The following is a 25,765-nucleotide window of genomic DNA, read 5'->3' as shown; positions in this document are numbered from 1 at the left end:
ATCAGTTATTTAGATATTTCTTTAAGCAACACTGAATTGTGCCCTAACCCTAACCCTAGTTGATGGTTGGTCTGTTTTCATTCAGCACTTCCTGTACCAAAATAGTACGTAAGGAAGGTGACAAATCAAACTTAAAACCTTTGAGTCCTTAAAGTGAAGGAATTATCCACCAATTATCTACCCTACTACCTTATCCACCAATTTCAGATCAATTGGTGGATAAGGTAGTAGAGTAAGTTCACTTCCCTAGCAAAGAAGAGTCATTACAAAACCAGCATGATGCTCTGGATCTTCCTATATCCAGTGATAAACAGTTTCTATGCAGATGGCCCTGTTTCCATTTACAAAGCTTGAATCTATTGGTGAGTTCTGTGATGAAAATGAAAATAATGTGAATCCTGTGTTATGGCCTTAATATTTAGAAAATATGCCAAAACACCACAATTACCAGAAAATTGCATGAGAGAATGGCTTTTGAATAAATTATGATTCATCCTTCCAGTACGTTGTTTACACGTTACCTTGTTTTTCATTCATATATTTTTTGTCACCTTTTCTGACAAGAGACTCCTGATTGAGTCCTTCGGGTATTCTGGATGCTCCCAGTTTTGTTTGTTATCCTTTGAGCTTGTGTAATTAACCAAATCTCAATGCTGTTTCCCTCTTTGACAACCTCTTTTAACTCAGTCTGGACTCTCGCTCTTCTTAGCAATCAGTAGTTGACCTGCACTGAAGGACAATCTACCTCAAGTCAAGTCCCAGGTTAGTGCAGCAGAAAAAATCATATTGTTGGTTTAAGCTGCTTAATTATGAAACAAAAGGTCAGTATGAACATGACCAACATTGTAAATGATCTACATCCCTGTTATGTAATACAAGACTCCAAATACATGCTGACAAACAGCCCTTCCATTATATGTGTATTCTTGTATGCATTCCTTGCATTATTGTCTGTTATAACAATATGTGGAAATCTCCTTGTAATAATTTCTGTGATTTACTTCAAACAGCTCCATACTCCTACTAATTCTCTCATCCTCTCTCTTGCTGTGGCTGACCTGCTCGTTGGGATTATAGCATTTCCTCTCAGCATGGCATTCTCTCTCAGCTCATGTCTTTATCATGAGGGTTTGTTTTGCAAAGTGCGGGGGACCTTTGATATTTCACTGAGCACATGTTCCATCCTGAACCTCTGCTGTATTTCTATTGACAGATACCATGCTGTTTGCCAGCCTCTGACATATCAAACTAAAATCAGCCATCGTGTTGTTGTGTTCATGATCCTGATGAGCTGGGGGGTTTCTGGGATAATTGGAATTAGTGTCACTATTGCTGGATTTAATAATGAAAAATGTGAGGAATCATGTTTGATTGACGTTCTAATGGAAAGCACTGTTGGACCCATGTTATCATTTTACCTGCCAGTGACCATAATGCTTTGTATCTACCTAAAGATTTTCTTTGTTGCTTTGAGGCAAGCAAGAAGCATCCAGAACACAAAGTGTGGACAAACTGCCAGTATCAAGGAGAGAAAGGCGACCAAAACTCTGGCTATTGTTTTGGGAGTTTTTATATTTTGCTGGAGTCCTTTTTTTCTTTGCATCACATTCCCACCATTTACCAGTGATTCTGTACCAGTTCCTGTAATTGAAACTCTTAACTGGCTTACACTGGCAAATTCAATGCTAAATCCATTTATTTATGCTTTCTTTTATAGCTGGTTCAGGTCAGCCATCAGAATGATTATTTGTGGGAAAATATTCCAAGGGGATTTTACCAACACAAATATGACTTGATAAAATATACACATTTCACAAATCTTACAGTAAAAACAAACATAAAACAGCCACTGAACCCTACCTGAAGCATCACACACATAATGTCTCAATAGCGACTGAAAGAAATAATCTGAGTAGCAAATACGTTTTGTACAAATGTACAAACACATTGTTTGATTGTTCAAATAGTTTTGCAAATATTGTCATTGCTTATCGTTATGGAGGGCCAGGAGTGACAAAATGAATGAATTAATAAATATTTTATTAATTAATTTAAATTTAAATTGATTATATTAAATAAATATTTCAATAATTATTGAAATAGCGCTCAAGCTGTTATACCGCCAGCAAAGTGCAGGTCCCGGTACACAACTGTCATAACCCCCGCTGACTGTCACCTCTCACAGGTTGAACACCAACTTCATTTACTGAGAATATATCTATTGGGTCTTTATTTTCTGATGTTCGTATGTGACATACTTTGTTTCAGTTGCCAATTCTGAATTTAAACTAACAATAAGAATATGTTTAAGAGGGAGGAAATAAATAATCAATAATCAGTGTGCCCTGTGTATTCATGCATAAACTTTATAAAAACAGATAACATTGTTGTTTCCATCATGTAGTAACTGTTAGGTTTAACTATACAAAGCTTGTCAGAAACACATACAGACTTCACGATGTTCGACTAATATTTTCATTGCGAATATTAAGCATGAGGGTAACGTACAGTCGAGCTGCTGTCTCAGAGCCCTGCATACTACAGAGTGAGGTCAGCATATCCAGGATATCTTTCCGTTATCTGGAATCACTGACCCTAACACTGGGAACTGGATAAACAGTCACACAAAGCTGGTTCTCAGCTCTGTTAACCCAGTGTTTCCCAGCATGGTTAAATAAAAGCGTTGGCAGCATCAAACTAATCTAACATCATCTACGAGTCTGATTAATTGGTCATATACAGGGAGTGCAGAATTATTAGGCAAATGAGTATTTTGTCCACATCATCCTCTTCATGCATGTTGTCTTACTCCAAGCTGTATAGGCTTGGAAGCCTACTACCAATTAAGCATATTAGGTGATGTGCATCTCTGTAATGAGAAGGGGTGTGGTCTAATGACATCAACACCCTATATCAGGTGTGCATAATTATTAGGCAACTTCCTTTCCTTTGGCAAAATGGGTCAAAAGAAGGACTTGACAGGCTCAGAAAAGTCAAAAATAGTGAGATATCTTGCAGAGGGATGCAGCAGTCTCAAAATTGCAAAGCTTCTGAAGCGTGATCATCGAACAATCAAGCGTTTCATTCAAAATAGTCAACAGGGTCGCAAGAAGCATGTGGAAAAACCAAGGCGCAAAATAACTGCCCATGAACTGAGAAAAGTCAAGCGTGCAGCTACCAAGATGCCACTTGCCACCAGTTTGGCCATATTTCAGAGCTGCAACATCACTGGAGTGCCCAAAAGCACAAGGTGTGCAATACTTAGAGACATGGCCAAGGTAAGAAAGGCTGAAAGACGAGCACCACTGAACAAGACACACAAGCTGAAACGTCAAGACTGGGCCAAGAAATATCTCAAGACTGATTTTTCTAAGGTTTTATGGACTGATGAAATGAGAGTGAGTCTTGATGGGCCAGATGGATGGGCCCGTGGCTGGATTGGTAAAGGGCAGAGAGCTCCAGTCCGACTCAGACGCCAGCAAGGTGGAGGTGGAGTACTGGTTTGGGCTGGTATCATCAAAGATGAGCTTGTGGGGCCTTTCCGGGTTGAGGATGGAGTCAAGCTCAACTCCCAGTCCTACTGCCAGTTTCTGGAAGACACCTTCTTCAAGCAGTGGTACAGGAAGAAGTCTGCATCCTTCAAGAAAAACATGATTTCCATGCAGGACAATGCTCCATCACACGCGTCCCAGTACTCCACAGCGTGGCTGGCAAGAAAGGGTATAAAAGAAGAAAAACTAATGACATGGCCTCCTTGTTCACCTGATCTGAACCCCATTGAGAACCTGTGGTCCATCATCAAATGTGAGATTTACAAGGAGGGAAAACAGTACACCTCTCTGAACAGTGTCTGGGAGGCTGTGGTTGCTGCTGCACGCAATGTTGATGGTGAACAGATCAAAACACTGACAGAATCCATGGATGGCAGGCTTTTGAGTGTCCTTGCAAAGAAAGGTGGCTATATTGGTCGCTGATTTGTTTTTGTTTTGTTTTTGAATGTCAGAAATGTATATTTGTGAATGTGATGTTATATTGGTTTCACTGGTAAAAATAAATAATTGAAATGGGTATATATTTGTTTTTTGTTAAGTTGCCTAATAATTATGCACAGTAATAGTCACCTGCACACACAGATATCCCCCTAAAATAGCTAAAACTAAAAACAAACTAAAAACTACTTCCAAAAACATTCAGCTTTGATATTAATGAGTTTTTTGTGTTCATTGAGAACATGGTTGTTGTTCAATAATACAATTATTCCTCAAAAATACAACTTGCCTAATAATTCTGCACTCCCTTTAAATACTCTTTTACAGAAAATCATCCTTATTAGTGCCAACTATTCCAGAGAAGTGAAAATCTCTGGAATAAAGAAAATAAAGACATACCAGCCAAACACAACACTGTTGTAAAAGAAATGAACGCTTCAGGAATGCAAAGTGGAATGAACATGATTGGTTGAACAGGTGTTCCTGCATGTTCTGTGTTATCTGCATTTCCATCATGTTACACCCCGGCCTAGGCAACCGGCGTGCAACGCAGGAAAATAAAAATAAGGAAAAAACACACGATAAAAAAACCCCACTAAGGCTCTCCACCAAATTCCCAAAACGGAAGTGTCTCAAAACGAAAGTATTGACAAAACCCATTTACAGCTATTTACAACAAACTATTTATTTACAACACGGGGGGAGATCGCGACCATGACATACTGAAACACAAGGCTTAAATACATAGAAGGAGCAATCAAGGAATGGACCACAGGAGGGAAACACAGCTGGGGCAAATTAGACCTGACGAGACAAGGAAACGTAAACTGAACACACTAAGATAACACAGACTTTCAAAGTAAAGCAGGAAATACATGACAGTCACGCAAAAAAAATGAAATGTAACATTCCAACTTCCCCCTTAGTGTGTTTGTTGGGCAGCTTAGATAATGTCACTTCAGAAAAGAATATCGCCCATATGGTTTTCACTGCCCTATGCATAGCCAAGAAAACAGTCCTCATGGACTGGAAAAATAAAAATAATCTTAATTCTAACCAATATAGAAATTATCTATTAGATTACATTAGTCTTGATACAGCCTCTGCCACCACATCAGATCAATTGCTCTGGGCTCGTTTGATCAGCTCCATCACCTAGTGGGGGTGGGGGGTCATAGTTTGGTCCCGCCTTCACTGTTGTGATTGGTGTGGGGGTAGGGACAGGCTTAGGGCGTCGGGGGGTTCCCCGAAGGCATCTTCCTTGGGGGGCTCAACCCGGGGTAGCGGTCATGTCCGGTTAGGGGCTCTGTTGGCTCTCAGGTGACTGTTTCCTCGCGGCTGCGTGCAGCGGGGCTAGGGGAGGGTCTGTGCTGACGGACGTGGGTTACTGACCTGGTAGCCTGGCTGCCCCTGGGTGGGTCCGGGATGGGCATGAGGTTCTGGGGGCGCTCCGTCTCTGGGCTGGGGCCCGGGCCGGGCCTCGGGGGCTTGGGTCCTGGTTGGTGTGTTGCCGGGGTTGTGGGCGGGTGGGTGCATGGGGGCCCAGCCCTGGAGCAGGGTGCCGCCGGTGCATCGAGCCACCTGGGGGGCTCTTCAACTGGTGGGGAAGATTGTCACATCTTGCAGGAGCTTTCCTCTCCTCAGGGGCTCTCTCTGCAGGAGGGGGAGATACAGGAGAGGTGGAGGAAGATCTCAGCCTGGGTGTTTATTGTCTTATGTAGTCTGGAAGAAGAGTGGATGGTGGGGTGGGTGCAGTTTTCTCTGTGGTGGGGTTGGGTGGACTGTCCCGGGCTCTGTGGGGCCGGGAGGCGCTGCTGCGCTGGGCCCCGGTCTGGATGGGCCTGGGCCGCCTTTCCCTGGCGGGTTGCGGAGTATGGGGGTGCCTACTGGGGTCAGCGGGGGAGCTGGCCCCAGGGAGGGGTCACTTGCCCCTCCCTTCCTTCCCTCCCCATCTCCAGCTGCCTCCCTCTTCCCGCTCCACCACAACCACCCACACATGCAGGACCTTGGAGTAGGGGTATGTCACCAGGGTGCAGAGGACCCCCCCCCCCCGTCCCCTTCTGGCTGCCTCTGCCTCAATTTTATCCCACAACTTAGACATTCACATTACTCACACTCTCATTACACATACATATAGGATCTTGGGGGTGGGCACGATACACGGAATCCAAAGTACCATCAGGGTGTACACCTCACCCCTGGCGTCGTTGCCCACCTCTCAATGTTAAATACACGTAGACATTGAGGGCTAGCAGGAGGGACCATGCGCTTACCTGCTGCTCTCTGACAGGTAGCTCCATGCCCTCCTGGGTTTTAAATGCACCTTAGAACACACATGCATCAACACTACAATGAGCGGGTGGAGGGAGGTTTGGAGTCTTCTCTCACCCCCATTCTCTGCGACCTGCTGGAGCGGGGGGGCTAGGAGGAGGAGTTGGCCGTCCGACTGCGGTCTGGAGTGTGGGGCCTCCCTGCTGCTGCGGAGTCGGGGCGGTCTGCCTCCCCCCACCGCAGGGAAAAGGGTAACACCACCTGGGTCTGGGTGCAGTTCCCCCCTCCAGGGGCAAGGGTACCTAGACCCGGTTCGTAGAGTACGCTTGGGGAGTGTGATCGTGTGTACAGCGTCTCTTTATGTCTGTCTCCACGTTGGTTGAGTGTGGAGTAAGTGCATATGAGAGCATGAGGGTGGGAATGGATGTTTGTATATGTGTGTGCCTGTATTTCTGTGTCTATATGTCAGGTTGGGTGTCAGGCGCCACCTCTCTGGGGACATCTTAGGCCCTCCAAGGTTTGGAGGCCTATCTCCCCCTACCACCACTTCCCCTGCCGGTGGCGGACTCCCTCAGACATCGGTGCGTTGGTGGTTCTTTGTGTCCGGGGATGGGCGTCCAGGTACACACCGGCTCACTCCTTGGCAGCCGCTTATCGGGGCCTGGAGCCTGGGGCTCGCTCGGGCCACTTCGGAGGTGGGGTGCCCCCGGCCTCTCGGCCTGGGGCTCGGTCACTCAGGCACGGCTGGCTGCCGGCGGAGCTCACGGGCGCGTCACTGCAACTCCCCCTGGCTTCTGCTCCGCGGCTGCTGAGTGAGCCCTCATCTGGGACTCTCCTCAGCTCTTTCTGGGACAGTGGCGCGGCTGCCCCTCTGTTGGTCTTCCTTGGTCTCTTGTGTTCTGGGGGCCTCTGGATGTCTGGAGTTTTGATCTCCTCCATACCTGCTTCATGCCCTGGAGGACGGGGCTGTGGCCCCCCCACACCCTCTAGCAGATCATTACATGAAGGAACCTTTTAAAAAAACAAAAAAACAAGCGCGTCCATGCTCACAGGTGTACACACGGGTGATCACACCCACAAACTACACCCTTTTTGGCTCCTACCTCAAAGCACACTGTGTTCTGTTGATCTTATCTGCTGCACAATAATGTTTAATATTTAGTATTTACTGTCATATTCCCATATATCATTGTGATGTTGTTTATTCTATTACTCTTGTTCTCTTCTGCTTGTTTTCTTTTTTCTTTCTCAGCAGGTGATCCAGGTGATTGATATATGCATTTTTTTTCCTTTTTTTTTTCCTGCTCATTCTGTTGGTTTTTGTCTTTTGCCCTTCTCCCCCGTCCCTCTTCTCAGCTGTTTCTCTTTCCCTCTTTCTTTCTCCCCTTCTTTCCCCCAGTCAAGTCTGTCCCGTATTCAGTAAGTGAAAATAAAATAAACAATAAAAGGTGAATCAAATGGACCATTACGGCAAGGCTGGGATGGTCAATTTGGTAAAGTAAATCTGTTGGGCATCTTTCTTTGCCTTTAGACAACAATTCTGATGGCAAAAGAGCCAAACGGGACAGGCAAAAGAGGAAAAAAAAACAACAAAAAAAGAAAAAAAAGAAAAGAAAAAAAAAGAAAATAAAGACATACCAGCCAAACACAACACTGTTGTAAAAGAAATGAACGCTTCAGGAATGCAAAGTGGAATGAACATGATTGGTTGAACAGGTGTTCCTGCATGTTCTGTGTTATCTGCATTTCCATCATGTTACACCCCGGCCTAGGCAACCGGCGTGCAACGCAGGAAAATAAAAATAAGGAAAAAACACACGACAAAAAACCCCACTAAGGCTCTCCACCAAATTCCCAAAACGGAAGTGTCTCAAAACGAAAGTATTGACAAAACCCATTTACAGCTATTTACAACAAACTATTTATTTACAACACGGGGGGAGATCGCGACCATGACATACTGAAACACAAGGCTTAAATACATAGAAGGAGCAATCAAGGAATGGACCACAGGAGGGAAACACAGCTGGGGCAAATTAGACCTGACGAGACAAGGAAACGTAAACTGAACACACTAAGATAACACAGACTTTCAAAGTAAAGCAGGAAATACATGACAGTCACGCAAAAAAACAAAAAAACTGACAACACCAAAACGTAACAATCAGCATAAGAGACTCAGCAGCAGATTAGAATATAAGTGTTATAAGTATAATGTTATAAGTATAATATCATTTATACATTTAATAAATCACCAAATTAATTAACGCATGTTCCCGTGACAGGACGAAGGGGATGACCTGCCAATCTCTGGGGGCGAGATCACTGAGGCAGTTAAACAACTCCTTGGTGGCAGAGCCCCTGGGGTGGATGAGGTCCGTCCTGAGTTCCTGAAGGCTCTGGATGTTGTAGGGCTGTCTTGGTTGACATGTCTCTACAATGTTGCGTGGCGATCAGGTTCAGTACCCCTGGACTGGCAGTCTGGGGTGGTGGTCCCCATCTTTAAGAAAGGGGACCAGAGGGGGTGTTCCAACTACAGGGGAATCACACTCGTCAGCCTCCCTAGGAAAGTCTATGCCAGGGTGCTGGAGAGGAGAGTCTGTCCGTTAGTTGAACCTCGGATGCAGGAGGAACAATGCGGTTTTCGTCCTGGTTGTGGAACATTGGATCAGCTCTTTATTCTCTCAACGATACTTGAGGGTGCATGAGAGTTTGCCCAACCAGTCTACATGTGTTTTGTGGACTTGGAGAAGGCATTTGACTGTGTCCCTCGGGGGGTCCTGTGGGGGGGTGCTCTGGGAGTATGGGGTTTCTGGCCTGTTGCTACGGGTCATTCAGTCCTTATACAACCGTTGCAAGAGCTTGGTCCGCATAGCTGGCAATAAGTCGGACTCGTTTCTGGTGGGTGATGGGCTCTGCCAGGGCTGCCCTTTGACACCGATCCTGTTCATAATTTTTATGGACAGAATTTCTAGGCGTAGCCAAGTGGCGGAAGGCTTTCACTTTGGTGGTCTCAGGATCTCATCTCTGCTTTTTGCAGATGATGTGGTTCTGTTAGCTTCTCCGGGTGATGGCCTCCAGCTCGCCTTGGAACGGTTCGCAGCCGAGTGTGAAGCAGTGGGAATGAGAATCAGCACCTCCATGATCCTCAGCTAGAAAAGGGTGGAGTGCCCACTCCGGACGAGTTCCTGCCCCAAGTGGAGGAGGTCTCGGGGTCTTGTTCACGAGTGACGGGAGAAGGGAGTGGGAGATCGACAGACCGATTGGTGCAGCGGCTGCAGCGATGCGGATGCTGTACTGGTCTGTTGTGGTGAAGAGAGAGCTGGGTGTAAAAGCGAAGCTCTCAATTTACCGGTCGATCTACGTCCCTACCCTCACCTATGGTCACGAGCTGTGGGTAGTGACCTAAAGAATGAGATCGCGGATACAAACGGTGGAAATGGGTTTCCTCCGAACCGTGGCTGTCCTCTCCCTTAGAGATAGGGTGAAATGTTCCGCCATTCGGCCTCAGAGTAGAACCGCTGCTCCTCCACATCGAAAGCAGCCAGTTGAGGTGGTTCGGGCATCTGATAAGGATGCCTCCTTTTTTTTTTTTTTTTTTTTTTGTGTCCCGTTTGGATCTTTAGCCATCAGAATTGTTGTCTTAAGGCCAAGAAAGATGCCAAGCGGATTTATTTTACCAAGTGGATCATCATGGCCTTGCCATATTGGTCTATTTGATTGACCTTTATTATAATTATGAATTTATTTTATTTTCAGTTGCTACAAACGGGACAGACATGACTGGGGGATAGGACAGGGAGAAAGAATGAAAGAAAGAGAGGGAGAGAAAGAAAACCAGAGGGGAGAAGAGACGGTGAAAGAAAGAAAAACAACAAACAAACAAAAAAAACAAAACACCTGGGTCACCTGTATGGAGAAAAAAAACAGAAGAGAAAGCAAACAACAAAGAGCAACATAATAAAATAAAAAAACAGCACCATCACAATAAACTAGCTAGCAGTAGATATCAGTAGATACTAAATAATAAACTATATTGTGCAGCACGCAAGATAGACAGCGCACAATGTGCTTTGAGGCAGCAGCCAAGAAAGCTGTAGTCCGCGTCTGTGAACACCCGTGTGTACACCTGTGTGTACACCTGTGTGCATACCTGTGTGGATCAGCATGCTTGCATTCCAAAGGTTTCTCCATGTAACGATCTGCTAGGGAGTGTGGGGAGCCACAGCCCCGTCCTCCAGGGTATGAAGCAGGTATGGAGGAGATCAAAACTCCAGACATCCAGAGGCCCCCAGAACACAAGAGACCAAGGAAGACCAACAGAGGGGCAGGCGCGCCACTGTCCCAGTAAGAGCTGAGGAGAGTCCCAGATGAGGGCTCACTCAGCAGCCGCGGAGCAGAAGCCAGGGGGAGTTGCAGTGACGCGCCCGTGAGCTCCGCCGGCAGCCAGCTGTGCCTGAGTGACCGAGCCCCAGGCCAAGAGGCCGGGGGCACCCCACCTCCGAAGTGGCCCGAGCGAGCCCCAGGCTCCAGGCCCCGATAAGCGGCTGCCAAGGAGTGAGCCGGTGTGTACCTGGACGCCCATCCCCGGACACAAAGAACCACCAACGCACCGATGTCTGAGGGAGTCCGCCACTGGCAGGGGAAGTGGTGGTGGGTGGAGATGGGCCTCCAAACCTTGGAGGGCCTGAGATGTCGCCAGAGAGGTGGCGTCTGATACCCAACCTGACATATAGACACAGACATACAGGCACACACAGACACAAACATCAATTCCCACCCTCATGCTCTCATATGCACTTACTCCACACTCAACCAACGTGGAGACAGACATAAAGAGACGCTGTACACACGATCACACTCCCCAAGCGTACTCTACGAACCAGGCAGCCAGAAGGGGACGGGGGACGGGGGGTCCTCTGCACCCTGGTGACATACCCCTACTCCAAGGCCCTGCATGTGTGGGTGGTTGTGGTGGAGCGGGAAGAGGGAGGCAGCTGGAGATGGGGAGGGAAGGAAGGGAGGAGCAGGTGACCCCTCCCTGGGGCCAGCCCCCCCGCTGACCCCAGTAGGCACTCCCATACTCCGCGACCCTGTGGGGCCAAGCGCAGCAGCGCCCCCCGGCCCCACAGAGCCCGGGACAGTCCACCCAACCCCACCACAGAGAAAACTGCACCCACCCCACTATCCACTCATCTTCCAGACTACATGAGACAGTAGACGCCCAGGCTGAGATCTTCCTCCACCTCTCCTGTATCTCCCCCTCCTGCAGAGAGAGTTCCTGAGGAGAGGAAAGCTCCTGCAAGGTGTGACAATCTCCCCCACCAGTTGAAGAGCCCCCCAGGTGGCTCGACGCACCGGCGGCACCCTGCGCCAGGGATGGGCCCCCATGCACCCACCCCCCCACAACCCCCGCAACACACAAACCAGGACCCAAGGCCCCGAGGCCCGGCCAGGGCCCCAGCCCAGAGACGGAGCGCCCCCAGAACCTCACGCCCATCCCGGACCCACCCAGGGGCAGACAGGCTACCAGGTCAGTAACCCACGTCCGTCAGCACAGACCCTCCCCTAGACCCCGCTGCACGCAGCCACGATAAGGATGCCTCCTGAGTGTCTCCTGGGTGAGGTTTACCGGGCATGTGCCACCGGGAGGAGGCCCCGGGGCAGACTCAAGACACACTGGAAAGATTATATCTCTCGGCTGGCCTGGGTGTAGCTGGAGGAGGTGGCTGGGGAGTGGGATGTCTGGGCTTCTCTGCTTGGGCTGCTGCCCCTTCGACCCAGCACCGGATAAGCGGAAGAAAATGGATGGATAAATGGATGTTCCCGTGACAATACCGGGCTTTGTTTCCGCAGTGATTTTAGCACAGTTGTCATGGTTCTGGGTCATTTTGCTATACTGATGTTTTTAAAAGTTATGTTTGACTTTGACTGTATTGTTTCTGTGATGCTTAGAACTCAAATTGCACTGCTGGAAATAGTTTATTTTGATGCACATGCTGTTTTTCTTTTGTTTTTTTTTTGCATATTTGCATTATTCGTTTTTCCTGCTGTATATAAAAATTGGTGTATCTCAAAAATAAAACTATGAAGACACATAAATTTCCCATGGTCGGAAACTATTTTGTGTAACTTTTTTGTATTTACAGTTTTGAGGGATAAGCCTTTTAAATTTCTCTAACTAGAAATATATGTTTAAAAAAACAAAAACGATTTTCAATTTTTTTGTAGTTTATTGCACTTTTTTGCAATTTATGTAGTTTCTATGGACTTAATGCATACATATTATTAAAATTTGGGCTATAACGGTTGAATTGATATAATGTATAGTAACTTGAAATGCTCCCACAAATGGCACTACAGCATGTAAAAATATAATAATAATAATAATGGATTGCATTTATATAGCGCTTTTTGGGGCCCTCAAAGCGCTGTACAATTCCACTATTCATTCACTCTCACATTCACACACTGGTGGAGGCAAGCTACAGTTGTAGCCACAACTGCCCTGGGGCAGACTGACAGAAGCGAGGCTGCCATATCGCGCCATCGGCCCCTCTGTATATACACTGTATATAAATGCCACTTGTTTTGCACATATTCAACTCTGTAGATTTCTATTATATTATTATATTATTATATTATTATATTATTATTTTTTTTTTTTTACTATTTAATTTGAAAAATGGTATACACACACACACCACACACACCACGTAGGAAAATATTTAGTATACACATCCAGAAATGCATACACTATTATATATTGTACATATATTTATTAGTTTCAGGTTGGCCCATTCTTGTATTTGCTCGTTTGTGTTGTTGTGTTTGCACATCTCTGTTGCTTGTGGGGCTCGCACACAAGAATTTCACTCGCATGTGCTGTGCCAGTGTGCCTGCACATGTGATGTGACAATAAAAGTGATTTGATTTGATTTGATTTGATTTGATCTGGCCATCACCAGTAGGCGGTAGGTGAAGTGTCTTGTTAACGACCGAGACTGTCCGATGTAAGCTTCTTGTATCAGAGAGGTTTACAGGGGGGGAAAGTGATCATTCAAAATATGAATTTGACGGACTTTTGTTTTAAAAAAAAAAGAAAAAGTCAAAATTGTTGCATGTAAATGAAGTCATCCTGAGCACTGTAATATGTTTGTTGTTTGATACCAGGAAGTGGAGAATGTGCATGAATCCAAGAAAACCTTGATTAAAATAGATTGAAACCATAATCCATGGATGTTCAGAGAATCATTTAAATTTAACAATTAATTTAGTTTGTTCTTTTCACCATCCACCTTTGAATCTGTTGCAATGCATATACCATTTCTGGCATTATGCTATCGTTGCTACTGCATGTCTCATTCACTACTACAATATTTTTATTTCACTTACATTTGCGTGGAAACCTTTGACTTGTTTAAAAAAAATAATCTTTAGTATATTACACAGGAAATCTGAATAATTTGGAACCAGCCATGTGGTCTCGCAACACAATCTTCATACCTTTAACCCCAATTTTTGTAGATAAGGAAATATCTTTACTGCAGAAAAAGTGTTGATGAAACTGAAGGAGAAAAACCTGCACTGCTAAGGCAAGAGGAGAAAGTGAATAACATTGTCTGAAGGAAGCCAGAAGACGTGCAGCTTTTTAAAACTCTCTCTTTAAGTTACCCTCTCACTAATTCTGCATAAGTGCCCTTCAGATATTGAAGGAAACGGTTTCCAGGGCCTAATCCGTGGATCGACTTCCTTCGAGGCGTGGACGTCTATCAGCAGAGAATGTACCTTCACCTATCAGCAGAGAATGTGCCTTAGTCTGTAACACAGTCAAATATATTCTCAAGTAATATTCAAGCATGCCATTCAGCGTGTTAGTACGAGCTCGGGAGCAGCTTGGGAGAACAAGAAAACAGAGACTGCTTCAGGTTGTCTTCCCAAATTGACTCAACTTTATTCTCAAGTAAAAACAGTTTATATAGAGGGTAAAATTCATGAGACAGCAGATTATCAGTTTAAACCAGTACAGACCAAGATAAGGGAGCGTCTTCCTGCCCTTGGGTGAAGAAGCACCCTTTGTATAGTTTATCAGTTCAGCTACAATTGTGATGATCTCAGCGACATATTTTCAAGGCACGAAATAAAGAGTTCTTTCATTAGTGAATTCTGAAACAAACCATCTGGCCTTCAACAGGCGTCTCCTAAGAGATTTAGAAACTAATGTAGCTGAGGGAGTGATCGCTGTGGTATTTCAACCTTGTACCAGCCTGTGATTCTCACACATCAATTCTTGGGTCAAAGAGAAAAATAACTAAAACAAAGGGGCCTTATTGAATGACAGAGTTTTCCTGTATAATGTCACTATAAAACAATATCCAGTAAATGCTCCCATGGTACTAAAATACCTAACAGATATCAGCTCAGGATACTCAGTTCACGGCTCTCAGTTATCACACAATGACTCTCAAACCTTCCCAAATCATGTCTATTTATTCTGAATGTAACGGTTCCCTCTACCTGATGTTTCTGGTACTGCATGGAGATGTCATTTATCTGTTTGCCATCCGTTCTGTCCATATTTACCAACAAAGGAGTAGGGAACATTATTCTTCAACTTTTGTCACTCTTGTAGATTTAATGGTACATATTTAAGGGATTAACAGCTTGTAGCATGCGAAGGGTGTTAGATGTACACCATGATATCCTTGGGTATGTTTTTTTCTTTTTCTTATGAAGTCATGAAATCTAAGCCACAAGGTCCTGGTCTGGTTAGACAGAGTAATGGAAAACTCTATAATGCAACTCTATAAATAAAAAAACAAAAAAACAAAAACCAAGCATACACACTCAGTATTGCAAACTGTTTGTCCTCAACATTTCACCTCGAGATCTTTAAAATGCCCTAACTGGTAAGGACTGTGCTTCAAGTGCAGCATTTACAGCCACCACCTTTGAAAAGTAGTAACTATACTTTAATAGACGTGCTTCATTTAATAAAGCTTTAAGTCACATTTGAAAGATTTTTTGATATAATGGTGCCCTCTGCTGGATGATCTGCACACTCTTACTGTTTCCACACAGTTGTTTTTAAACGTTTATGTCATTATTTTCATTGTTTTTTGGCTTGTTTTGTTTTGGGAACCATAAAATGAAATTGTTTGAACTCCTTGTCTGGTCTTACCAACAACTCTACAAGTAAAACTAAACATACAGTTAGTAATGATCCAGGAGATATGTTAAAAATCTACACAACACAATGGATTTCAATGTTCCATGAAAGAATTTGTAAATCTACACAGAGTATAGTAATCCTGTTCAGCTGGATATGTGGAGGTCAGGGATGAATGTGTTGTGTAGTCTCAATAATATTAAAGCAATAGTATGATCACAATACTGATAACTGGGAGGCTTAAAAACGAGCTATTACAGTCTCAGAAATATTGTAATATCGACAATAATACTAAAATAAATCAATACGAATATTGTTGTCAATATGTGGCGAGTAAGACAGTCAAGGCCTTTGAACCAATTCAAGGCTCCGAAATCAACAGATTCTGTGAGAGAGAGGAAGCATTTTTTCAGGGGTATAAAAGTCCAAAGAAAGCTGTAACCTTTTCCGTGCCAGAGTATTGTTTAAACTTAAAAGTCAGTCAGAAGTCACCAAACACTCAGGACTCTTCAGAAGATCGTGAAGTACACTTATAACACTACGAATGGCTGGTGTGAAGCTGATATCCAGGTCCAGATTTAATATCAGTCCGCGCAACGCAAAAACCTCTTTTGGCTCACGAAGCTGCTTTCGTGGTTACCCGAAGAGGTGCAATGTTAGTTTTATGATGAATTTACCCGTGTGAGTGGAAATTTCTTTGGGTGATGTACAGTGCGCTAATTCATGTGATTCATATACAAAGATGTAAACATTTAATTTCAGCAATTCCCAGCCAAACGCAGCGCAAAGCAGCGGCGTACACACACACACATAAGAGTGTAAGAAGTTTTATAAAAGATTCTCTCTGAAAACAGTGTGACAGTTCAGATAAATCAGAGGATGCTGCAGGAGAATCAACACGGTTTTCTATAAGGATGAGCTCGTCTGTTAGAAATGGTTGGGACTGACGCCAAATCACCAACTTAAGTTGCGCGTGTAGCAATGTAACTGCGCGAATGGAATTGTTTTTATTATTATTATTATTATTATTATTATTATTATTATTATTATTATTATTATTATTATTATAGCTTGTTCGATCTTTATCATTTATTTTATTTTATTTTATTTTAAATTACTACAATCTAAACAGACAGGACCGGTGGACAAGGAAGAGAAAGACGAGAGAAGTTGGGAAGAGGCTCCACAAAGGAGATGGAAAGAAAAATAGATGGAACAGAGAGAAAAGACACTAAAATTAACTGGATCACCTGCCAGGGGAAAAACATGCGAGAAGAGAACAACAAAGCAGGGAAACTACAGCAACAACCAACATAACCGTACATTACAGTGAATGCATGACCGACAAGTTCAGCTCAGTTTTGCTGTTCCATAACTGATCAGAATTATTCCTGAAGAGCAGAAACAGAGAGACAGAGAGGGAGCGCAACCTTTCGATCATTATTATTTCGATCCCTCTCTCATATTCAAAACATCAATGAAAGAATATCTGATTGGGACCTGATTGAAAAGCTGAGTAAAATGAGAAATGTATAAACAATTTGTTTTATTGTGCATATGGATGAAATATAATGTAGATAAATGGGACAAAGGTTGAACTGAATGTTAACATTCATCAGATCACAGCTCAGGTTGTGTCAAACCAGCAAGTAAAAACATTTTTGAGACACTAGAGGATGTTACCCTTCAGAGGTCCTAAATGTACTAAATGTAATTGATAAATATAAGTTATTAGCCAGTAAATGACTTGGCAATGTTCATGTAATACAAATTTATGTATTTTATTTTTCCTGGAGGGCAACAAGATGGCAGCTGCAGTGTAAGTCAGAATGTGAAATAAAAGATCAAAGAAGACTTAAACAGTATTTAAATATTCAGGCTTTTTCAACATTTAGACAAATTGTGTTTGAAATTCAAACTAATCTGCTGCACACTTTCTCTAACTCTGCTGCCACAAGGACAGACACAGGAAGTCGCTCAAACCACATGAAACTAATCTTTATAGTATTTGTTTTAATTTACTCCAGAAGCAAAAGATGTTTTCCAAAAATGGGACAACTGTTGTTTAATTTTATGGTTGGTGTGGTCCTGAGAGTCGTTGAGCTTGTCTTTGTTTTTAGGGTCACAGGTTTCAAGCTGGTATCAAGGTGTGAATCAGAAGGGTTAAATGAGCCCCGCCTGGTCTCCAACAAGCCTGCCCCATAAAAGACTTTTTCTTTTGTTTCGGCCCAAATCATGTCTGTGGATCCTTTCTATGTTAGTAACACTAAACATGTTAAGAACTGAATTAAGGCTACACAGGGTTTATTTCCTCGTCCGATGAGTTAAATTCTTTGCTAAAAAAGTTAAAAAGCTTAAATTTTCATGTTCTATTGCTGTGACACAGGTGAGTGGGTCAAACATGAAACAGGAAGTTGACCCAGAAAAGCACAGGCTGAGGAAAATGACTTAAGTGTCTTTATTGTAAGATCATAAACTTGTTATAGCTAGTTTGTTGAATAAACCACTGATGGAAACAGGAACATGATGAAATCAATAAAAGTGCTCATTTTTGTGTTTTTGAATGTTGGTTGTCATTTATTTTATTCAAACAAATGCAGTTTGGAAAAGTGCTGATGGTCCTTTGTTAATTAAAACCAAACAATCACCATTCCAAGGTTAATCAATACCACTGAAACAGATAACAGACAATAGCTGAAACTATCTTTAATCAACAGTCAACTATTAGCTTCAATTAAACTGACTCAACCAATGAGGGCATCAAATTTGGATTATATGACTTTAGCTAGGACTAAACCAAAAGTTGTATTTTTCATTAAAAAGATGAGAAAATAAAGCCTGTAAAGTTTAAAACTTTAATTTCATTTAATCAATGTTGAACTCTGAGATTAGTCCAGTCAATTTTTATTTTAATTGTTACTGAAATGTTGAATTCACCGCTGATGATAATGTTTTTCACACTAAAGGACAATTTAATTGATTAAATCATGGTTAGTTTGTTAGAATATGTGTAACATAACTGTTGTCCGACATGCAGCAGATTTGTTGGAGAAGCTCAGAAGAATCAAACTCAACATCTGGTGCATCTCGGACATCAAGGAATTTGGTGCTTTTGACGACATGTTGACGACGGCTGTTAATCAAGGTGTGGATTAAGCGTGCTAAACGAGGTCCTCCCAGTCTGATCGAACTCATTATCTTGGTGCAATTCAGAAACAACACGCTCAGGCAAAAACTGGGTCAACCCCCCTCTGACACCTTAATGTGGGTTTAATGATGACATGATGCTCACGTCTCCCAAAGAATTCACACCTGTATTCATGTAAACTCAGCCACACCCACCTTGATTCAGACCCTAAAACCTGTGAGCCTAACGTTGAATACAGGGACAGTCAATGACTCTTAGGACCGCCTTGAATCCCAGTGGAGGTTAAATACCCGGCTCTCTCCACTACTATTTACAGAAGTTCCAGTTCCTCTGCAGGCTGATTTAGCTGAACTCAAGAAGATTTTTGAAGCTCTCAGCACAGGATTAGGTGAATACTGGGCCAACCATCACAAGACTATGGACTCTCCTCACTGGACACCTCACTGGTCTCCTCAGTGGACTCCTGGGGGACTGGAACCCTCCATGAACTCATATCTGAATCCAAACCTCCACCAAGACGTGGGAGTGTACACACAGGAGCTGGCTGTGACCGTTCCTGAGCCTGTGAACATAAGGAAGGGGATTTTTTCTGAGCTGCACAGTAAAGTTTCAGATGCTGACATCCCCATCACTGCAACACATTTTGACCTGCAGCAGGGAAATGCTCTGGATGGGAAACTACACGGTAAGAGCCAAAATGATGTTTCAGCAGAGTTTGTTTCTTCTACATTCACCTTAAACATTGCACTCTGTAATAATATTTGTGCTCTTCTCTTAGGGTCATGTAAAATCCTTCCTTGGACCTACGATGGCACGCTACTCTTCTTTCCAAGTGCACGCAACTGATGCCATCAGACACATACAGAGTTTGGAAACAGGCGTGCTGTTCCTTTCTGAGTGCAACCTCAGATGTTACACTCGTGAAGGCCTCGTCATGTTTGATTATCGGTAAGTGTTACATTGGCTGTTGATGATCTGAAGCTGTGAAATTATTCCTTATGTTATTGAATTAATGGCCATTTTTGGTGCTTTGCAGGATGGAGAAAGGAGCTGATATGCACAGTCTCCTCATGACTGATAACATGCTGCTCATGGGGGGATTACAAAACTATGTGGTTGAAGTTGACATGAACACACTTCAAGAAACTCAAAAAGTAAGACACCAGGCTTATGTTTATCAAAATCCACAACTATCTATGCTTACACCACTGGCACATCATACAACTGACTTCACAGCGAGTGTCTGACTGTCTGCTGTCTTGATTGTCCTTTCAGTTCACAGTGGAGGCACCTGGAGTGACAATAATGCGTCAGACCAATCATTTCTTCGTCTTTGGGCATCCTTCTGGCAAAGTAAGTATCCCCTGATTGCATCAGTTTGATGAGGTTTGGTTTATATCTCTCTAACACTGACCCTCTGCTGATAACAGGTGAACCTTCGAGACTTGCGCACATTTAGGACACAAAAGTTTGACTCATTTCCTGGCGGCCTGTCAGACTTTGATGTTCACGGAAACCTTTTGGCTGTGAATGGGTTCTCCAGCCAAGGGCTGAATGAAAGTTTCCTGATGGTGTATGACCTCCGCATGATGCGAGCTGCAACCCCCCTTTGGGTGCATGTGGATCCATTCTTCGTGCGCTTCATTCCTACCTACACGTCACGGCTCGCAGTCATCTCACAGACAGGTATGAAGCTGGCTTCAGGATTCTTTAGTCCAGTTTTCTGTAGCATAGTCTTAATATGTTTGGCCAATAAATGTGACACACAAAATCTTTGTGTGATTTGTGGCTTTGCTATAACTACTTCTGTGTCTTTTTCCAGGTGAGTGTCAGTTCTGTGAGCCCACTGGCCTCGCCAACATGGCGGATATTTTCCACGTCAACACAAATGGCCACTTTCTCACAAGTTTTGAGGTCTCATCCAGCAAACAAGCCTTAGCCTTTGGAGATTCGGGGGGATGTGTGCATCTCTGGTCCGATACTGAGGACGTTATGTTTAACGTCTACTCCAGAGAGCCCTGCGTTGTGGATGCACAGCCTCAGCTGACCTGGAATCATAACCTGCAGCCCTGCTCTCCCATCCCCACTGCCCAGGCTACACCCAGCTCAAGGTAACACAATCACTAACGAGACTGAAGAGTTTGCATTAGAGCGTTCATAAATATTGTTGTCAGATTCAATAAAAGTTTGTAAGATAATGTCGAGTCTTCCCCAGTTGATATAAATGGTTTGCTCAATATTTTAAAAGCAGTTCTCAAAATTAGAGTCTCATGTAGTTCCCATTAAAGGTTTCCATCTAAAACATGTTTCTTTTCAACAGGTGGGCTCCTGGGATGGACCCAGAAATCCCACAAACTATTGAAACTGTTGGCTTCAACAGTTATGTGGAAAATCCTTCCGCCTGCCCCTGTAACCAGGTATGTAAAAAACTTGTTGCTCTTTTAAACTGTCATTTTAACAATATTGTAATAAATTTACAAAAAAAGTTAAACCCATCTCCACGTGATGTATTTTAGTTTTTTTTTCCTGTTTGTTGTTTGCAGGTCCCTGCAAATAAAGAAGGGTCACCTGGTTATTACAACCACGTGCCTGAATCTCCAACAGAGAGTGATGAAGAGCCGCTCCTTCACACTGTTCCCGAAAAGTACAGAAAGGTTGGATTTGTTATGTTTCACCCTGGTGTTCATAGAGATACAGTTAATTTTAAGATGTAACAATTTCTAGAGTGTTGCTACAAGCTTTGATTTCCCAAACATGTGACGAAGATGTGTTTGTTGTGCTTCAGGTGACAATTAAATACTCTAAACGTGGACGGGAAGATTTTGACTTCAAACATTACAACAGGACGTTGTTTGCTGGCCTGGAGCCGCAGATTCCCAACGCCTACTGTAACTGCATGATCCAGGTAAGAAGCTGAAGATTCATAATGTGTACATTTAATTTTTAATATGAGACAATTTGTCAAATGTTCCATGGGTCTTTTATGTTTGCATCTTAGGTGTTATACTTCCTGGAGCCAGTTCGCTGCCTTGTTCAGAATCATTTGTGTCACAAGGAGTTTTGTTTGGCTTGTGAACTCGGCTTCCTCTTCCACATGTTGGATTTGTCACAAGGAGATCCATGTCAGGTAAGTTTCTTTCTTTCTTTCTTTTTTTTCAATCTGTTGGGGATTGCAAGGCTCTTACTTTGAAATCTCATTTTGTTGTGACTGCCCAAAGTAACCTCTAATGTCTTCTTCCTTAAGGCCAGCAACTTCCTCAGAGCACTTCGAAACGTCACTGAAGCCAAAGAGATGGGCCTGATCCTCTCAAACTGTGAGGAGACGACAGGAACAGTCGAGCTAGGTCGCTTAATCCAGAGATGGAATCACTTCATCCTGTACCAGCTCTTCCAGGAGACACAGGAGCAGGAGGATCCACGGGCCTACAGGACGACCAGGAGCAGGTAAAACACATCATTGTTGACCTGCATTCTTACTGGACACTGTCCCAGTCTTATCATTATGTTTGTTTATAAATGCAGAGTTTTCCTTCTGGTTTCTGAAACTGTGATTTGTGTTTGTGTTGCAGTTCTCTGGGCTCCTCTGGCGACTCTGTCATTAGAGAGCTGTTTTGTTCTGAAGTTGAGAACCGCAGCCCGTGTCTCTGTGGCATAGAAACAGTCTACTCCTCCCTCATGTTGCTATTCAACATGCATTACCCTGACTCTCAAGGTGAGTCTGAGAGCACTGAGAGCATGGATATCTGTGACTGTGAATTACTCTGTCTTTGAAGCTTGAACTATTAATGATTACATAATGGTTTGAATGAATTTAGTTTTTGAATGAGCAGAGGGAAATATCTGCTTGATTTGATGTATACACTGATATTCATTGTACTTTGACACTTTCAGGAGAAAGAATAAAGGAGCACGACTTTGCTGAGATCCTGAAGAAAAGCATCTGCCTGCAGCAGAGATCTCACACATGGTGTGGAAACTGTGACAAGTATCAGCCCACAGTGAGTTACAGCTTTCATTCACTCATAATGACAATTCATTTATGGTTGATTGTTACCTGTTGTGCAGGGTAATCATTTCTTTGTGTTACACTGTAGGTGCAGACACGCAACATTCGACGTCTCCCAGATGTTTTGGTGATAAACTGTGAGGTGAACAGCAGCAAAGAGGCCGAATTCTGGAAGGTTCAGGCCGAGGTAAGCCACTGATTCACCGTGTTTAAATACAGTTAAAAGAAAGTAATGATTTATCTGTTCATTATTTACATGATTGCCCATGTTTCTGTTTTTATAGTACGCCTTCAACAAATCCATGCAGAAGACAGATCAGGATCAGCGTCACGTGTGGATCCCCGCCACTCTCAAGATGTCCCTCAGCAAAAGTCAGAGACTTGAGATCAGCAGCTGGCCTGAGGGCGAGGAGGTGAGGACTTTAGATTTTCAGCTGATCTTTGCACTTGAAGAAATAATTGAGTAACTTTTCATCACCAAGTTAAAATTTCACTTCAAGATTAAATCCATATTTCCAGGAGCAATATTTTTAAAACATTATTACACTAATCTGTAGATATTGAACTATAGGTTGGTTTTAGTGTTTTTGTTTCTGTAACACATGAATTTCTCAACTTTTGTGAAATAAAAAAGTTTATCTTACAATTATTTGCACTTTCTGTCACTAGCTAAGTGCTGCTGAACAGGCGGAGGGAGCTTCTCTGTATGACTTGGTGGCCACGGTGCCGCACATCCTGGACGCTGGCACGGGTGGTAATCTGGTCGCACACATCAAAGTGGGTGAGACCTACCATCAAAGAAAAGAGGTGAGTGACGCTTAGATAAGAAAAGTTTGACATCTGCTGACTACAAAAAGTTTAATTTTTAACATTCAAAATGATTTTATTATTTCAGGGAGTCTCTCGCCAGCAGTGGTACCTCTTCAATGACTTCCTCATTGAGCCGATTGAGAAGGTAAGGATCCTAGATAAGATTCCTGCTTGTTTATTCATGCTAACTTTAATGTGTGCAGTCATTTAAAAATGTTTCTCCTTTTGTTTTCAGACTGAGGCTGCACAGTTTGATGTGAGCTGGAAAGTGCCAGCCATCCTGTGTTACGCCAAGAGAAACTACCACACCAAATACGACCTCCGCAGTGAGTGTCAGCACAATCAGTCTGAAGTCAAATCTGACTTATATCGGACTCAGAAGCAGAGCAAGACAGACGCCACTTTCATCCCACTCACAGTCAGTGAGATGCCGCAGGCTGGTGACCTGGTGGGGCTGGACGCTGAGTTTGTAAAGCTCAGTGAGGTAAGTCTGGCTATGATACCATCATTTATTATAATATAGGATCAAAAACAATTTTAAATATTCCTAGTACATATTTTCAGTAGTTCAGCTAATCTGACTCAAGTATTTAAAACAAATTTGACCCCTGAATGTGTGCGTTTGCAGGAGGAAGCAGTGCTGCATAGCGACGGCACCAAATCGACCATCACGCCCAGTCAGATGTCTGTGGCCAGGATCACCTGTGTGAGGGGTCAGGGGCCCAACGAGGGGGTCCCCTTCATCGATGACTACATCTCCACTCAGGAGCAGGTGAGAAGCTGCAGAGAGAAAAGACCACGATGACCTAAAAGAATGAATATATAATGTTTCAAGGATCCACCCGCTAACTTGTCAATTTGTTCTTCCAGGTGGTCGACTATTTGACAAAATACTCTGGAATCGAACCTGGAGACCTGGATGCCACAGTATCCTCTAAGCACGTGACCACGCTGAAGTCGACCTACCTGAAGCTACGCTTCCTCATCGATGCAGGAGTTCGCTTCGTCGGCCACGGCCTGCAGAATGACTTTTGTGTCATTAATTTAGTGGTACGTTATTTCATCTGTTATATATTTCAAATTAGTTCATATAGTTTAGAGATGTTTTTTTATAGATGTTCTTTGATTTTAATGTTTTTTATTTTCTGTTTCTTAAGGTTCCCAAAGATCAAGTTATCGACACCGTCGACCTCTTCCGATTGCCCTACAAGAGGATGATTTCTCTGAAATTCCTTGCTTGGTATTTTCTTGGTAAGTTAGTAGAAACAAAAAAACAAAATCAAATCCAAATAATCCAAATATGAGTCTGTAATCGAATTAAATCACATTATTACAGTGAGAGGGATTAGGATCCAAATATGTAAACTGGATAATCTGCTCATGTTACCGAAGTCAGTATAGATCATGATGTTTTAGTTGTCATCAAACTCATCTTGGAATTAAATCTGAACAACAAAGTATTTAGAGGCCTTTTTGAGTGCACATATTAAAGCTAAAGTGTTAATTCCTCATATCCACACTGTAATCTGAAGCTGAACACTTTCATTTTAATCATTCCTGACCTTTTTTTCATGTCCACAGGCCTCAACATCCAGGGAGAAACCCACGACAGCACGGAGGACTCATGCACGGCCCTGAAGCTTTACAGGAAGTACCTGGAGCTGTATCAGGAAGGAGGGAATCATTACGTGACGAAGGTGCTCTACGAAGTCTACGACAAAGGCTTCCAGTTGAACTGGAAAGTCCCGGATTCGGACATGAGATAGTCCGTCTGAGTGGACTGAATGCACTCTCCATCCATCCACGGGTGCTGCTGTGCTTCCCTCTGTGATGGGACTGTGAGCAACACCATGACCTGAAGATGCTCGGGCTGCTTATTTTGTATCATATTTTATAGTTATTTGCTTTGAGTCAGTGACTCAGTTGTTTTTATCATATCTAAATGTAAGCTTTTTATATCAGAGAGGTTTACAGGGGGGAAAAGTGATCATTCAAAATATGAATTTGAAGCATTTTTGTTTAAAAATAAAAGGAAAAAGTCAAAATTGTTGCATGTAAATGAAGTCATCCTGAGCACTGTAAAATGTTTGTTGTTTGATACCAGAATGTGCACGAATCCGTGAAAACCTTGATTAAAATAGATTGAAACCATAATCCATGGATGTTCAGAGAATCATTTAAATTTAACAATTAATTTAGTTTGTTCTTTTCACCATCCACCTTTGAATCTGTTGCAATGCATATACCATTTCTGGCATTATGCTATCGTTGCTACTGCATGTCTCATTCACTACTACAATATTTTTATTTCACTTACATTTGCGTGGAAACCTTTGACTTGTTTAAAATAATCTTTAGTATATTACACAGGA

General features: G+C 43.2%; 2 protein-coding genes across 2 annotated transcripts; both read left to right on the top strand.

The window, feature by feature from the left end:
* The first annotated feature begins 695 nt into the window (after positions 1-695).
* Positions 696-1,986, top strand: LOC120718928 (trace amine-associated receptor 1-like). The gene has a single exon (XM_040007683.1). It carries the CDS (start codon positions 810-812, stop codon positions 1,794-1,796), a length of 987 nt encoding a protein of 328 aa, XP_039863617.1. The 5' UTR covers positions 696-809; the 3' UTR covers positions 1,797-1,986.
* Positions 1,987-19,338: 17,352 nt separating this feature from the next.
* On the top strand, positions 19,339-25,491 carry LOC120718885 (PAN2-PAN3 deadenylation complex catalytic subunit PAN2-like). The gene is made up of 21 exons (XM_040007612.1): positions 19,339-19,525; positions 19,614-19,731; positions 19,853-19,930; positions 20,008-20,263; positions 20,400-20,688; positions 20,898-20,994; positions 21,121-21,231; positions 21,363-21,482; positions 21,576-21,704; positions 21,822-22,021; positions 22,147-22,289; positions 22,469-22,575; positions 22,672-22,770; positions 22,868-23,046; positions 23,258-23,390; positions 23,479-23,538; positions 23,629-23,877; positions 24,022-24,165; positions 24,264-24,443; positions 24,551-24,644; positions 24,975-25,491. The coding sequence occupies exons 1-21, from the start codon at positions 19,386-19,388 to the stop codon at positions 25,157-25,159; spliced, it is 3,111 nt and encodes a 1,036-aa protein (XP_039863546.1). The 5' UTR covers positions 19,339-19,385; the 3' UTR covers positions 25,160-25,491.
* The last annotated feature ends 274 nt before the right edge of the window (positions 25,492-25,765 follow it).

Source organism: Simochromis diagramma, unplaced genomic scaffold (genome assembly GCF_900408965.1).
Source record: "Simochromis diagramma unplaced genomic scaffold, fSimDia1.1 OVJJ01000545.1, whole genome shotgun sequence".
Taxonomy (NCBI): domain Eukaryota; kingdom Metazoa; phylum Chordata; class Actinopteri; order Cichliformes; family Cichlidae; genus Simochromis; species Simochromis diagramma.
Note: the sequence above shows the minus strand (reverse complement) of the source record. Positions and strands in the feature narration are given on the sequence as shown.

Bases quoted from the DNA above. Each gene is read 5' to 3' on its own strand.
- LOC120718928 (XM_040007683.1), top strand. From the start codon at position 810: ATGAAACAAAAGGTCAGTATGAACATGACCAACATTGTAAATGATCTA.
- LOC120718885 (XM_040007612.1), top strand. From the start codon at position 19,386: ATGGCACGCTACTCTTCTTTCCAAGTGCACGCAACTGATGCCATCAGA. The intron at 21,232-21,362 runs GTTGGATTTGTT...GTTGTGCTTCAG, and splicing joins TTCCCGAAAAGTACAGAAAG to GTGACAATTAAATACTCTAA. The intron at 23,539-23,628 runs GTAAGGATCCTA...TTTTGTTTTCAG, and splicing joins TCATTGAGCCGATTGAGAAG to ACTGAGGCTGCACAGTTTGA.